We start from the raw sequence: 15,836 nt of genomic DNA on the forward strand, positions 1-15,836 counted from the left end.
TTTCCCTCGGGTGAAGATTCAAAAGTTGGCTGTACTCTGAAGTAATAATCTGGGGCAAATACCGGGGGTACTAGAAGGTTACGGGAACGGATTCCGACTTGCTGTTGCCGTTTGGCCACGGCATTTTGATAATATCGTTTTGGAGAACAATCCGTTGCTCGGTTGACTTGGGAGACAGGCGAAATTTCCTGTTCACCACTGAGTAAGAGACTATTAACAGAAAAGAGTCGTTTGGCATAGTTCCATCGAGCTGGGCCCTCGTGTGGTATCCCCACGGATATTTGTTACACCATGTCTATACGACAGAGAGGATTTTAACTATGCAACTAGATCAATGACATTCCTTGTAATTACTAGTCTTTATACAATGGTATCTTTGTCTGATATACACGCCCATGCTCAGTAGCGGAACCGGCTGATATTCTACCCACTACTGCCGTATAACGAACAATAATGGTCGTTTCTATCCTGGTCAAATAGTGCGCTATTATCCACATAAAACATGCAGGGAATCAGATCCACAACCAAAAAAAACTACATAAAGGATACGGCTATGCTCGCTGACGCATTTGATATGCGCTACCAGTCACATAATACATGCCCTTTTCCCATTGCGCCATCGCTATGCAGAAAATAACCTTGTTCCTTATCCAACGTGCCTCCTTGCTGCCTCGTGCGTTTCCACCCGGATATCAAACATGACATCATCCATCTCTCTAAGAGCCTCTCGGCTGAATGTGGTTGATTTGATATTTCCCAAGATGCGCCGAAGGGAGTTCAGAATACCATCCGCACTCGTCTCGTCTTGGTAGGCTGGGGTGTCGGTCTGGGCTTCACCACAGACATACTGCGCATCTACCGCCATGGGCAACCCCGGCTGCGCTGTGTCGGCTTCCACCTCTTCTACCTGCCCGCATGGTTGAACATCACTGTTCTCTTCATTATGCACCTTGGCTTCCCCAGTTCTGTCAAGGTCATCCGTTCGAGAATCCTCAGGCTCCTCATCTTCCACCAGCACTTCCTGTTCTAAAGAATTTCGAATCGCCTTAGCACCCTTTTCTTGAGGGACATGCGTTATTTCAGGCACGCTCTCAAGCTGCGACCGTTCGGCCGCGCCTGACGATGTCTGGTGATCTGAAACTTCTGTCGCATGAGCACGTGAATGTTTAGAGGATTTCTTCTTCGGTGTCTCCCCGCCAGCCAGAAGAGGTGATGCTGCAATTCCACTGAGACGCCTCGATTTTCTCTTCTTTTTGGGTGATTTATTGGAAGAACTCGGGCAAATGGGCGAGGACTGGACCGGTGCGTCGGGTCTGACTTCCCCAGCCTCGTCGGAGGTGGTCGCGGCTTTAGTATCCCTCGACTCGCCCTTACGTTTCTTGGATGAGGATGGGCGTTTTTCTTTGCTGGGTGTCTCTTGCGTTTGGCTGTGAGACGTAGATTTTCGCTTTTTGGAAGTTTGCGGCGTCAGAGATTCGACTTGTGCAGCCGCTCTTGTGACCATGGAGGAACTGATGGAAGATCGACGCTTCGATCTGTCAGACGGGGTGACGGACTCAGCCATTTCTCTCTTCCTCTTCCTCGTGACTGGAAAGCTCTCGGAGATACCCTCGGCTTGTTGTTCCTTGCCCACGTCGTCTAGATCCACAGCAAGTTCTAGGTCTTGTTCAAGCTGGGAGGCAACCTGAAATTCCAAATCATCACTGAAAGAGTCTGGAATGAATTCTGTAGGTGTGCCCGTAACTGAGTCGTTTCTCTGTGTCAGCTTCTGACGTTCTAGCGAACGGTCCTTCGGTGTCCCTGACTTGGATCTGTTCCGTTTTGATCGGGACTTTCTCTTGCTAGGACGAGTGGGGGTGAAAGACGAAGTTTGTTCATGAGACACCGTCTTCTCGTCCGATAATTCAGTGCCTTGCATATTGGCTTGGGCGGCATTAGGAACACTCAATGGTTGCTGTTCTGAGGCTCCAGCAGCATTATCTGCATTCTCTGGCACCGCAACAGCTTGATTTACGTCCTCGATCAGCTCCCCGGGCGTATCGGTGGTAATATCATGAGGGCAAATTTCTGTTGAAAGGCCCAGCCCCTTTGGGCTCTCCCTTGAGGAGTCCATTTCCGGAGGAGAAGATGGGGGATCCGAGTAGGCATCAAGATTTTGGAATGCTGCAGAACGGTTATTAACCCTATCGAACTGCGATTGACTCTTGGACCCGGGTGTAGGAGATGACCCTGGGAAAACATCATCACTTTCAGCAACAGCTGGAAGTGGCGGGGTTAATTGTATTCTGGCCACCAGTTCTGCATCACTTAAGTGCCGAAGATGTGTAGGAGTATCAAGACCAAATTTGCTGACTTCATTGATACGAGCGTATCTGAAACCTTCCGGTAAGTCAGGGTCATGCAAATTGTTTTGGGCGAGCTCTCGCTGGTCATCAGTAAGAGATTGTGATTGGGGTTCTGTTGGCTGAGCAGGCGATGAATCGACAGGAATGAACTGCGCTCGAGAGTCATCGTCTTCTGTCCCTTTCTTCGGGGTAAGGTTGTCAGCATCGTTCGGTAACTCAGGAGGACCGTCTATGATGACAATCGGAGAAGAACTAAAACAGGTTCTTCGGTCGTTGTTCTTCAACGAATTCTCTAATGACTTGCTTCCATCCATCCCGTCCATCTTCGGAAGGGGATCTGTGGTGGCAGCATCATCTTTTGACACAACCGGGTGTGGAGCGATCTGTCCTATATTAGCCGGAGAGCCACGCACACAGATCATATCGTTGGCACATACCTCGTGGTCGACAGATGTGGGTAGGCAGGGAAGATGCAAGTCGATCTGAGACTCTAATTTTCTCAACGCACTTAGCACGGAATCTGGATATTCCAGGGACTCTTGTAGGCCGAAAGTAGCGTTCCATAATTGTATAAACCTGTTCTTTGTGGACTTATGCGATGAATCAAGCCCAGAAGAGATGATGGTACTGAATTTGCGCAAGGCATATGTGTCGTGGGTCACACATGTTCGCAGAATGTTTGGAACGGTGGAAGAGAGTGTACGGTACTGTCTAAGGTTAGCATGTACAAGGCGCGAGATATAGTTATTAAGTGTACGTACAGCTGCTGCGAGGCTGCTGGCCAGGAAGCGGTCACTACTGAATCGCTCCTGTTCATCCTTTATCCACAATGCCAATGGTTCCTGGAGAGCCTCCAAAGCAGCGGAGCGGCAAGTCAGGATGCCGCTTTCGAGGAACGTAATTAACGACTCCATGAACCGTGCGATATGCGCAATCTCTTCCTGCTCAGTTGTTATGTAAGATGCCCGGACAAGCTTGTCAACTAGTTGAACAAGCTTATCAGGGGCGATAGCTCGACTCGTAGAGTTCTGCAAGGCCGGACTGTTCCCAATCTCAGTTGGCACTGCAGGAAACGCATCGGGGGACTGACAATATAACGACAATGTATGATCCAGAAGTCTGCCAGATGCGGAATAAACCTGGCTAGCCTGCAGATGCTGCATCTTTTCCGCCAGTGGATCAATAATAATGGGGGGAATGGCACGATCTCCCAATTCTGTTCCTAGGACACGAACAAAGGCATCGAGGAGTTGACCCCAGGCTGAAATACTGTCGGGGAATTGCAGCCCAGAGATGAGTATCTCAATTACATTATCACGATCGTGAGATACAGAACCATCCCTGTCTCTAGCGGATCCATCTGGAAAAGCGGTAAGGGAAGTTTCAGTAAGTTTGGCAATAGTCTCCCAGATGAACCGTGCAGTATGGGGGATGGTGGGTTGAGAATCCGACGCAGAAGGGTACAGAGCTGTACATTGTCGAAGGAGATCCAGACGAGATGCCCTTGAAATTCTTCCATCCAAGGATGCCTCAAGGGTGCTCTCGATCAGACGAAGGTACGAGGCACTGGGTTCTAAACCAGGAGCGGGAGAGCCGATCAGTCGGAGGAAGTGTAGGATAGGCGTGTCAATGCTGGTGTCATTGCGTGGCCGACGGTGCATAGGCGTACTAGCAGTCTGGTAAGTTTCCTGCGGAGTCTTCAGCAGTAGTTTCTCGGTAAATGGGATGGTGCCGATGGACAATATGATCGTGGTAGACAGGGACCGGAATCGACCGAAAAAGGCGTCTGCGTTGCGACTGTCGTTGGCATTGAGAGAACGAGGGCCAGCTTGCCAGACAAGTTGGAATAGGCTGAGAATATTCGCAACAGCTTGCATTGTCTCCGCAGAAGTCTTCACCTCCTTGCTTGAAGCGTTAGACAAGGCCTTGGATAGATTCATCCAAGCAGCTCCGATATTAGAAAGACTACCATCTTTCCAGATAGCCACTCTGAAAAGTATTTCGAATACCTTCAGAACCGAAGAGACTCGAGATCGAACCCACTTGGAATCTAATGAAGGCAGCTCTTCTGGATCAAGCTTTGCGACTTGGTTCACCTTGTCTTCAGACCAGACTTTTGCCTGCGGGCTCCACAGTAAGGAGGATAAAACCTGGCATAGTCTGTCAGACAGACGCGGATTCGTGGAGAAGATGTTATTCAGAGGCTGCACAATGTATTCCTCCCAGACAACGTCCAGATGGCGGAAGGACACTGAGGGTCTAAAAGCATAATAAAGCAGGTTGTAGTAACTTGACAACGCTAGTTGACCGGCCTGGGATCCCAGTTTATCGTGTTTCCGTCGCTCGAATTGAGATAAGATGGGTTTGCTGAGCATTCTTATAAGGGACAAACTCGTGGACTCGTCCGGATTGATCACATAGACGAATCTATTCCATGCCAGAATGGCCTGTGCTTTTATGGCCGGCTCACTGCAGTTAAAGCACTTCTGCAGGACTAGTACCCACTCCTTGAAGTGCTCCCATTGATCAACACTGAATCTCTTGCTTCGCAAAAGCAGGATGATAATGCTCCAGACTTGTGGTACATGTACACCACTATCGAGCGTAGACATCATTCGTGACATTCGTTCACATATTTCTGATACTAGTCTTCCGCCTTTCTCGAGCGGTCGATCGAAAATGTCGCTAAGAGTGTTTGATATAGTAGAGTTGGGCCCTAATGAAACAGATGTCTGCAACCCTAACGAAATGGCCTTTGACCTGGTATCTTTGATATGATGAAGCAACCCTGAGACCAGATGTTCAACCCACAATGCTGAGTGAGATGCCATAGCTGACTTTGATTGGTTGAGCAGGCGTTGATAAATACTCAATCTCTGAGAGACGACCGCATTTCCCTTGACACGCTCTGTGACATCCTGGAGAACGAGGAGAATTCGGTTTAACCTAGCATTGGTCATCACCTTCGGATGGAAATGTTGCGTTGAAAGCACAAGCATATAATGAGTCAAGACCGATTTCGGCAGCTTGGCCTCTTGTAGACAGGTGACTGAATGGTCGACAATAAAAGTTTTAAAGTCGTCCGATAGCTGGGCCATTAGGCTTGGGTTCCATATGAGAGTGATGCACAGCTTGAGAGCATGAATGGTGAGATTGATGTCCAACGGTCCAGCCTCCCCAAGGTCTCTGCAAATATCCCGCTGTATAAACTGCGTAATGAGACCCAGCTTGCCGGCCAATTCTTGTTCTCCTGGAACCCCTTCATATGCCTTTAACGCTCCCAAAAGATGCGTGTATGCATCTAACCTTGAACTAAGAGACTCGCCAGCTAGCTGCTGGGTAACAGATTCCACCAACATCGCGAGAGATTCCGCCGTCTGAGGTGTGGTATTTGAGGGGTCAACGGGAACATTGGCATTGGTCATCTTGAGGATCGATTTCGATGGCTTGAGTTCATTTGAAGGTCGTAAGGCCTTGAGTTCCGCCGCAGATTTCGAGGTTGAAGAGTCGAAGCTCGGAGGTTTGATGTAGTTCGTCCACGGAGAGAAATTCACTCTTTTGGAGTGTCTACTCGAGGAACGCAATGTTGATCCATTTGCTGAAGCGGGGGAATCACCGGGGGTTTCAAGGAGAGCCTGCTGTCCTTGCACCCGATCTCTCTCACTGTGAGGAGTCAAGACATGAGATACTGTCCTCGGTGGAGTTGGCGGACGAGCATGGAGTGTGCCGAGGACCTCCACCATGTTTCAAGAGAAAGAGGGTGAAGTAACAGGTGTCGATAAAAGGAAACAGAGAATCATAGGGCATCTCTGTGCAGAAATTGGCGTGAGTTCACAACGAGGTGCCCATAACCATTTTTCGCGGAGAACATCCAGGGCGATTGGATCCCCTTGGGGCCCGTGAGATACTTTCTCCGAAGGCACGCCAACAACTCTGACGCGCAGCGAGTCCAGATCGCGACAGTGGCTGGCGGACGCGTTAAGTGGCAGTGGCGCGATTTTGGCCTCAGGCAGTAAGCTGACAAAGCAGACACAGGCACAGGCATCAATGGAGTATCGATTCTTTCCTTTGCGTTACGATGATGCTTCTGCTAAGATACATGGGCAGTGTCCTATAGATCATAATTCCCATGCATTCTATATCTAGTAGTATACGTAGCAAGGCACCACCCTATGTGTAACCAATTGTTGTTTCGGCTGTCGTTGAAGTCAACTGTGCCAACTCCGTACTAGCTACCTAAGTAGTAGCTCTTCCAGACTAGGTGGGGTTTCCCCGTACGTACAGCTATTGCTCCGTACTGTCGTTTACGGACCAACCTACAGTTCGGAGACCAATTTCGAAGGTCCTTGGTTATGGCAATCCTAATATTCTCCTAGTAGCTCATTTTTTGCATGGTTACTTGTCAACGAATACTCGCGTGTGTGGCAGGTATGCAAGCATCGTGATGCAACCTAACTGCGGTCAGTCTCTAGCGGATGCTAATTCGTATTGCAGTTTATTACAGGTCAGCTACTACTACAGCTGTGCAGAACGCCTAAGGGAGTCTGTTCTAAGGCAATATGAACTTCCTAGGGCTGCAAGGCCCCGGTAGGTGCAGCTACACTTGCCCATTGAAGAGCTCGCTCATAACTTGAAATTTCCCCAGAGAAGCTGAAAGATGTCACTCAAATTTTGGACGGCTTGAGACAGGATTTGACAGCAAAAAGTCTCTCTTCAACTGGTAAGTCTCACTGAATGCTAGATACATCTTCTATGTTCCGCACCTAACTTACATACGACCCTGTATAGAGCGCACGCAATTACTCCTGAAACTACGGCAACATGGCACAAATCCCGTGAATGCGGATCCCATATACTCGAAAAGCGCACGTACTCTTCGAACTGAAATAAGTAGTCCTTTCTGACAACTCAGGCAGGGGATTGAGACCTTGATGAGATATGGCGTCGACGGGGAGACTACGGATGAACGCCGCGCAGCGTTGCGATGCGTCGCAAACTCTCTTCTTCTGGATCCGAAGATGCGCCAAATATTTGTGGATACGGGTTATGGCGGGAAACTAGCCGAAATGCTTAAGGTGGGCGTCGACTGAAGTCTCGAGACGTTTTGCAGGAGTTAACGAGCTCGCATGTAGACCGATTCTTCGGATGATGAGATGATCATCAGTCGGATCCTCTTCCTTTCTACATATGACACAACTATGGATTTCGAGAAACTCATCAACGCCCATGGTCTGGGTGACAATATTAACTATGTGAGTTGATGTTGGTATCAGTGCATGGGCCCATCGTTTCCTAACAATTGCAGCAAATTTCGCGTCACGCAGAGCAATTTGTGAAAGGAGGAAAAGACCCTCTTTCACAGATGGATGAGATGGCATTGACAGACACCCTCAAACTAATATTCAACATTGCAAAACTTCATCCGGATTTGATGCCCGCCTTCAGCCCTTCAATCCCGCACATCCTAGAAATCTTAAGTCGCATAGAGATACCGAAACGGCCTCTCGATGGCGTGGTCGGCTACTCGATCAATTGTCTGTCAGTTCTGGATCTTGACGGGAACAAGAGCAAAGACTATGAGAGCAGTCAACTCTTCCCGGCTTCTAACCAGAACCGCAACGTAGACAGCCTGATCAACATTCTGAAAAAGGCCGTCGCTACGTACAAGACGGATGACCTCGACTCACAGGCAATAACACTTCTGCATCTGCTTATTATCATTTATGAAGTTGCCCCCGAGGGCCCGAGAGAACATATGCGAGCTTTGATTCTTCCCGAGAAGTCAGACCGCAGTGTACCGATTGGACAAACTGATACTCTGTCGTCAAAATTGTTGAAGCTGTCAACTACGCCTTCACTCAACTTAAAGACTGCCATCTCCGAGCTGATGTTCGTTCTCTCCGGGAAGGATGCAGAGACACTCACAAAGAACATCGGATACGGGTTCGCTGCAGGCTTCCTCTCATCTCGCGAATTAGGAGTGCCTCAGAATACAGAGGAAAGTGGGCTTGATTCCGAAATCAACCCAATAACCGGTCAGAGGTGGGATGCAGAACCAGTGGATACGGGACCACCTATGACACAGGAGGAAAAGGAGAGAGAGGCAGAAAGACTATTTGTTCTCTTTGAGAGGTACGTATGCCCTGTTGATTCAGATGCATTACAGTTCTGCTCATGTTAGATTATAGGGCGAAAGCAAATGGCCTTATCAACGTCGAGAATCCTGTGGTGCAGGCGGCTCGGGAAGGCAGGCTGGAAGAGCTGCCTGATGATGCTGACAGTGATTGAATATCTCCTATGATATACTCCAACATTGTGTTTCATGATTATGATTCCCTCATGTCCTAGGTCCATTTCGTATCTGCACGACGGTGGAAGAAATTTCGCCAGCGTAAAATTGTAGCCGCCAAATCGCGATGTATTCCGATGTACAGATTATTGATCTAGAAGTAAACACGCTGTTTGCAATCTTTAATTCTGACTCAGACCTACAAATCCATGTAGAAATTGCCTCCTCAATAATAATCTCGAATGAACAATAATATACATTGTCCGGACACCTGCTCTATGGAAGTTTCCCGTTCAGGCTAGTAGATGATGTAATGGGCTCCCCGCGGCTCGAACCTTCGGCGGGGTTCACCAAAAATTGTTCCGCTGCGAAAAGAAATTATAGTGAGCCACATATATACTGTACATTCGAGTGAGAACTTCCGCTCAACATCGTCGCACGCTTTATCCTTTTGAAACTGTATCATATCAACACTCCAGAAACAACACATTTCTCCGACACATCTGCCCACCATGTCTCAGCCATTTGACCCCGAGAAGGCGGAGAACCTTGACGATGTAAATGCTCAAATTACTCGTTTCCCCGCTGCACAATCTGAAATACCAGGCATACTGACAGTCTATCTGATTTAGATCGAGAAGCAATTTGCAGTGAAAGGTCAGTACCTGGCTCGCGAACCTACGCGTCTATCAAAAACTGAAATTCATTCGAAATAGCCGTCGAACATTTGATGACCTACTGGTCAATCCTCGAGAAGGTGCGGGGCTCTCAGTTGCGACTGACGAAAATGGACGATGAGATCTATGAACACCTGAAGAAAGAATTCCCTGATTTCGATCCCGCGGCCACCATTAATGAGGATGATATGAAGAGCAAAGAAGGAAAGGAGAAGTGGCGCAACTTCATGAACCAGTACGAGAAGAAAGTTGCCGACTTCAACTTCGGTACAATCTTGAGAGCGAACCCCAAGTTTGAATATGAGCAAGATACGACAATCTTCGGTAGGGCGCCTTTGATAGATGGCGCCACATCGTGGCATAGCTTGGGCCTGGATTGGCTAACATTTCCGACATAGTACCCCGCATGCAATTCTATGCTGTCGAGATCGCACGGTAAGTAGAGCCACGGAAGAGGAAAATTATGAAGCGTATCTGACTCGAGACAGAAACCGCGCGGGACTGAACGACTGGATATACGAGAGAGCACACCCTGAAGAAAAGTCATCGTGAATGTGACTCACCTAAGATGTCAGCGGTGGATGAGAGCATACTCTTAGCAGACGCGAAGTAGCCCAGGGAGTGCTCTTCGCCCGAGATACCAGCTTCGACAGTATACGATAGCCCCAGACCCAGATTCCTGTTCATGCCTGGGTGATGAAGACAATGCCAGGCATCTGCTCGAAAGGTCGTGGACGAAGTTTAGACTCGTGTCAATAAGATTCTGATTGAATACCAATATTCGACCGATCCTATCCAGAGGAGGCTCACGACATATGGCATAATGGTGGCGTTAGGTCTTTGTTGCGGTTACAGTTATGGAAGTGATTAGTCGACTGTCTCGTCATCTGGATGGGACTGTCATGAACGGATAGGCAACTCTGGCTTTATTTTGCAGTTACATAGATTTTGAGAGACGCCCTGGTATTGGAGAACAAGGGACAGTGCCTCCCACGTGACATAATCAAGTTATTTTCTTGAAGACAATAATACTAAAAGAGTTCATTCATAATTTCAACACTTTTACTCTACGCGCTTTGTAAATCTGGTTTATTTGACAAACTTCTATGATCTAGTGGTCAACTTCCAAGCCCTTCTCAAAGATGCCCCTGACTCGTGTCTGCATCGTCTAGATTCGATATGGGTGTTCATTCCCTCCTATTTTTGTTTTGAACCGACTCGCGAACTGCTTTGTTGATCTCGAAGATGGGCCACTCCGCTAAGTTGTCGAGACATTTTTTCTCTATATGCAACAGGGCGAAGAAATACTTTCTTGACTCTGCCGGCCAGTACAGAATGGAAGGAGGAAACGCAACTATGTCATGTCATGAGAACACCAGACGTGGCCGAGTAAACACTCTGTCACTATTCGGATTCACAACACGCAAGCATATCCCTACTCTTATAGTAGCGGTGCTTACAACGATAGCTGCTGCGATGATACAGCCTTTATCCGCGATATTCCTTGGTAACATATTCGACACACTCACGAAATTTGGGGCTGGACATTTTTCCGGCGAAGAACTGCTTAGCAGAACTTCTGAAAGTTGTGGCATATTGCTGAGCCTTGGCGTCGCAAACTGGATACTGAGTGGCCTTTGCTTGATGTTTTGGTTAACATTTGGGGAACTGCAAGCCAAGAGCGGTCATGATGCTCTCTTTCTAGAGTTGTTGAAGAAAGATATGGCGTGGTTTGAAGGTCAAACGGATGGTGTTGGGGCCCTCTTAGTCCATATTCAAGGGTGAGTCTCTTGCGGACATTGTTATAGCATGTTCTAATCTGGACTTTAGAAAAATACGTGATCTACAGAGAGCTACATCTGAGCCTTTGGGCTTTGCAATGCAATTCTCTATCCGGGCATTGGTAGCGCTTGGTGTAGCATCCTTCACGTCATGGAGACTAACACTGGTAACGCTCGCTGCGGTACCTCCCTGCGCAGCCCTAGTCTCCTGGCTCTCGTCTAGGATACAGCAAGGAATTGATATGCAGAAGCACGAGCTGGCCACATCGTCGAGGATATCGTACAACGCCTTTTCATTGATCCGCGTTGTGAAGTGTTTTAACGGACAAGGATTCGAATATGACAAATATGTCGCCAGTATCAATCGTGCCGCACAATATTATCTATGGCAAGCACATCTGAGCGCTTCTCAAATCTCCTGTGTTCGATTTATGAGCTTTGGGATGTTTGTGCAGGGCTTCTGGTATGGTAGCTCGCTAGTTGCCTCTGGATCTCTATCATCTGGTCAGGTTTTAAGGACCTTTTGGGCCTGTCTGGTCCTTGTGCAGTCGATTGAGCAAATACTTCCTCAGACTGTCATCATCGAAAAAGGGAAAGCAGCCGGTAGCTCACTTAGAGCGATTATGGATCAATCGTCCTGTAGTAAGCAGCTAGTGGAGAGGCATTATCCTCGCCGCTGCAAAGGCAGCATCGAGATCAAGAATGTAAGTACAATACAGGCATCTCAAGCTTCTTTTGGAATCTAACAAGAAAAGATATCTTTCGCCTATCCGTCGCATCTAGAAAGGCTAGCGCTTCAATCCTCAAGTTTCCTCTTCCCCGCTGGAGAAATGACATTCATTATTGGGCCTATTGGATCCGGAAAATCTACGCTCGCTTCTCTGCTTGCAAGAATCTATGCTCCAATGTCCGGAAAAATCACGATAGACGGATATCCTATGGAAGCACTTGATTCTGATTGGATTCGAGATAACATCACAATTTTCCACCAGCAGAACACGCTTTTCGACGAGACCATATTGACGAATATCGTATTTGGTTGCCCGGAACACAAAAGGATCACAGAAGGGGACATTCAAGAAAGTATCGATGTTGCTATGCTGCGAAGAACAATTGGGAATTTCCCAGAGAAATTGGACACTTTTGTCACATCCCAGGGAAATACGTTGAGCGGTGGCCAAAAACAGCGGATTGCTATTGCTCGGGCAAGGCTGAGAGATACCCCGATTTTGATTCTCGACGAGTGCACCGGCGCCCTTGATTATACAACTAGGAGACATGTTATGGACTCGATCCGTCAATGGCGAGAAGGGAAGACAACTATCGTCATCACACACGACTTATCACAAATTCGGCCTTCAGATTTGATTTACGTACTGAAGCAGGGTCGTGTTGTATGTTCCGGCTATAAGCATGAGCTTGGTATGATTACTCCGGCTGAATCCCAGGAGGAAAAAGCGACAGACACGTTAGACACGCTCAATAAAGACTACGATATTCCTGAGAAGGACAGAAAGTTTCCCCCAGAAGACAAAGTCCCTAAATGCAAAAGGAGATTGCCGCGTTCAACATGCCAACGTAGACATAACCCAGCCGAAATCCCGTGTCAGGAAAAGGAACATCATTTGTTATCGATAGCAGAAGTGATGATCAGGATACCTACCCATCTAAACGCTCGTCAGCGCCTAATCTTTGTCCTGGCTCTATTCAGTACTGTCATTCATGCCGTTGCCACTCCTGTTTTCTCATACCTGCTCTCTCGTCTACTTCAGACATTCTACGCTAACGGCCGCCGCTCAGAGAGCACAATGAAGTGGTCGCTTGCAATACTCGCTGTCGGTATACTTGACACAGCTGCATCGTATCTAATGCATTATATGCTAGAATATTGTGGACAAGTGTGGATCGATTCTATCCGGAAAGTGGCTATGAGTCGAATTCTGGATCAACCACTATCATGGTTCGAACAAACTGAGAATGAGCCATCTACTCTCGTGACACATCTCACTCAAGATGCAGAGGATATGAGAAATCTAATTAGCAAGGTTCTGGGGTTTATCTTGTTGACTATTGCCATCATATCGATAGCAGGTGTCTGGAGTGTCTTCACTTGCTGGGAGCTGTCAGTGGTTATTTTCGCATGTGCTCCCTTCATATACGCAGTCACAGATGGGTTCGAGAAAATAAGCAAAGAATGGGAGACGCGATGTGATGTGATCAGAGACAGTTCGTCGTTGATATTCGCGGACACGTTCTCTCGTATCCAAACTGTGAAAGCCTTGACCTTGGAATCATATTTTCGAGTCAAGCACATGAAAGCGTCGACTAAAGCGGTCAAGGCAGGATTTAAGAGAGCTGGATACTCGGGACTACTTTTTGGCCTTGTTGATTCCATGGTCCTTTTGATCAGTGGTATGTCGTAATACTCCTGATGAAAGAACCAGATATCACTGACCTCAATTGCTAGCGCTCATCTTCTACTATGGAGCAGTCCTAGCGTCATCACAAAAATACACAACTCATGATATCTTGACAGTATTCTCCGTACTTCTATTCAGCACTGGATATGTTACTATGGTTCTATCGTGGAGTATGTTTCTTTCCGCACATTGGTTGTCTTTGTGACTTGACCGCTGACTCCAGAGTAGTCCCCCAGTTGAATTCGAGTCAGCTCTCTGCGAACCGACTCTTGCGTATGGCGAGTCTGGGAGAGAAGGACTCTCACGAGCATAGTGGCATATTATACATATCTAACCCCAGTCCGATCTCGTTAGCGAATATTAATTTCGGCTATCCGTCCCGGCCTGGTATACTTGCCGTGCGTGACCTGAATCTAAGCATCCCTGCCAACAGCTGCACTACGATTGTGGGACATTCAGGGTCAGGGAAGTCCACATTGGTTTCCTTGCTAATGCGCTTGTATGCACTACCACAGTTAAACGATTCAATCCCATGGATCTCAATGAGAGGGGTCGACATTGGCCAACTAGACATTAAAAGGCTTCGATCCCTCATTGCTGTTGTTCCTCAACAGCCTGCATTGTTCCCCGACACAATCGCTGCCAATATCGCTTATGGGTTGGACTCACTGTCACCCTTCCACACGGAAGAGAATATCCGATCTGCTGCGAAGGCTGTCGGAATTGACGACTTCATCTTATCCCTCCCTGAAGGATACTCGACCGTCGTTGGTGATGGGGGTCTGAGCTTCTCTGGCGGGCAAACTCAACTGCTGACCATTGCTCGAGCACTAGTGCGGCAACCGCGTGTTTTGGTCCTTGACGAAGTTACTGCCAGTCTCGATGCCGCAAGCGCAGGAGTCGTCAGGCGAACCGTTCGCAAACTGGTTGCGCAGAGAAGAGGGTTGACGGTTATCATCGTCTCTCACTCAAGGGAGATGATGGACATTGCTGACAATGTTGTGGTCATGGAGCAGGGAACTATCGTGGAGGAAGGCCCATATCATGCGCTTATGCAACGCGAGAAAGGGAAATTGAGAAGGTTGATAGATGATGCCGATGCCAGGGGCAATTAAAATTGGGGGAGTGGGCAATTGACGATCGTATGTAGGACTAACACATTGCGTTTCTCCTACCTCGAACTGTACAAGATACAAAGCCATTACAGGACTTTGCGCATAGTATGGTCTAAATACAACGAGTCTCGTCATGTCCATTCAGCACCTGTCTCATGGAACAGCTGCCCCATACCATATGGAGATACTGGGCCCCTGGTTAGAAGAATAAAGGAAGTGTTGACAGCACAAAGAGTTGGAAGGAGATAGTTACGCCCTAGAGAATGGCACTGACACAATTGCCCATGACCCCACAAAAGTACAGAAGAGAACAATGAAAAGGCATTCGATAGACAAGACCTATCACAGACGCAAGTTATCTTGCAATGTTGCTAGTAAGTAGTTAGCGATAATCATCTTAGTTGAAAGCTGTCTGCAATCATCAATGAAAGGCAAGATCATATTCTACCCGCCGGTGTTACTTAGCGTGGCAATGATCTAAAAATATGTAACTGAACCGCCGTGGCTGCATTTGTGGTACGGGGTACGTAAGAAAGCCAGGCTTGAAGTTTATCGTGTGGTAACGCCGGGCAGCATCCATACAGAATAATAATAACGAGACCCAGTGCTGGAGTACCCTGGTTCAGCGCTGACATTGTCCCGCGTGTAGGATCAGCCCTATCGAGGGATAGTTCGATATCCATCCAGGCACACGTCGATTCATAGACCTGTCGAGTATTGCAGAGCATCTGGGCGGCCTGATGGCATCTCACAGAATCTGGCCCTCGTTATTCATATGGCGCTGGGTAGAGTTTCTGGCACGTTTCCTCGCAGAGAGGTCGTAATACCCGAAGGCGAGAGTTGTGGTGGTTGTGGTGGCAGGGAACGCGGGCTGGAGCGTACTTAGAGTAGAACAAGTCAGACTGCGATCGACTGGGCTTGTTTCGACTGGTCGCGCAGATAACCAGCCATGCCAGCCGATGGGTTCCCTGAAAAAAAAAAAAAAGTACGACGTTCTTGTTAATTAATACTCGCGATCTGTTCCATCATTACCTCTTCCAACCTCAACCGCCCCTGGCTCTCCTATTGTCGTTTGCGACAGGCTCCATCTCTGAGCCAATCCACTGTCCTGCGTCATCTTCTTGGGCCTGCGACAATGTCGTTGCTTCGTTACCTAGTTGCTTAGGGACTCCCGTTAACCAGCAAGAATTGATTAATCAATCAGTCTCG

The 15,836-nt window shown here is 47.9% G+C and overlaps 4 protein-coding genes across 4 annotated transcripts; 3 read left to right on the forward strand and 1 right to left on the reverse strand.

Moving 5' to 3' along the window:
* Positions 1 to 372: 372 nt before the first annotated feature.
* C8Q69DRAFT_457553 (Rap1-interacting factor 1 N terminal-domain-containing protein) lies at positions 373 to 6,261 on the reverse strand. The gene is made up of 3 exons (XM_028629914.1): positions 3,107 to 6,261; positions 2,783 to 3,052; positions 373 to 2,728 (listed from the first exon to the last, which is right to left on the reverse strand). The coding sequence occupies exons 1-3, from the start codon at positions 6,086 to 6,088 to the stop codon at positions 647 to 649; spliced, it is 5,334 nt and encodes a 1,777-aa protein (XP_028487681.1). The 5' UTR covers positions 6,089 to 6,261; the 3' UTR covers positions 373 to 646.
* A 345-nt stretch (positions 6,262 to 6,606) lies between these two features.
* Positions 6,607 to 8,912, forward strand: C8Q69DRAFT_457560 (guanine nucleotide exchange factor). The gene is made up of 8 exons (XM_028629915.1): positions 6,607 to 6,773; positions 6,840 to 6,932; positions 6,991 to 7,065; positions 7,134 to 7,210; positions 7,262 to 7,420; positions 7,478 to 7,597; positions 7,651 to 8,477; positions 8,534 to 8,912. The coding sequence occupies exons 2-8, from the start codon at positions 6,905 to 6,907 to the stop codon at positions 8,631 to 8,633; spliced, it is 1,386 nt and encodes a 461-aa protein (XP_028487682.1). The 5' UTR covers positions 6,607 to 6,773; positions 6,840 to 6,904; the 3' UTR covers positions 8,634 to 8,912.
* C8Q69DRAFT_457566 (putative polysaccharide biosynthesis protein) lies at positions 8,913 to 10,354 on the forward strand. The gene is made up of 5 exons (XM_028629916.1): positions 8,913 to 9,191; positions 9,267 to 9,291; positions 9,351 to 9,635; positions 9,710 to 9,746; positions 9,800 to 10,354. Exons 1-5 carry the CDS (start codon positions 9,147 to 9,149, stop codon positions 9,861 to 9,863), a joined length of 456 nt encoding a protein of 151 aa, XP_028487683.1. The 5' UTR covers positions 8,913 to 9,146; the 3' UTR covers positions 9,864 to 10,354.
* Positions 10,355 to 10,667: 313 nt separating this feature from the next.
* C8Q69DRAFT_504688 (P-loop containing nucleoside triphosphate hydrolase protein) lies at positions 10,668 to 14,627 on the forward strand (the record flags this gene model as incomplete). Its single annotated transcript, XM_028632618.1, has 5 exons — positions 10,668 to 11,092; positions 11,142 to 11,796; positions 11,848 to 13,504; positions 13,560 to 13,682; positions 13,741 to 14,627. 5 exons carry the CDS (start codon positions 10,668 to 10,670, stop codon positions 14,625 to 14,627), a joined length of 3,747 nt encoding a protein of 1,248 aa, XP_028487684.1.
* Between the last annotated feature and the right edge of the window lie 1,209 nt (positions 14,628 to 15,836).

The sequence above is a fragment of the Paecilomyces variotii genome, assembly GCF_004022145.1.
Source record: "Paecilomyces variotii strain CBS 101075 chromosome Unknown C8Q69scaffold_2, whole genome shotgun sequence".
Lineage (NCBI taxonomy): Eukaryota > Fungi > Ascomycota > Eurotiomycetes > Eurotiales > Thermoascaceae > Paecilomyces > Paecilomyces variotii.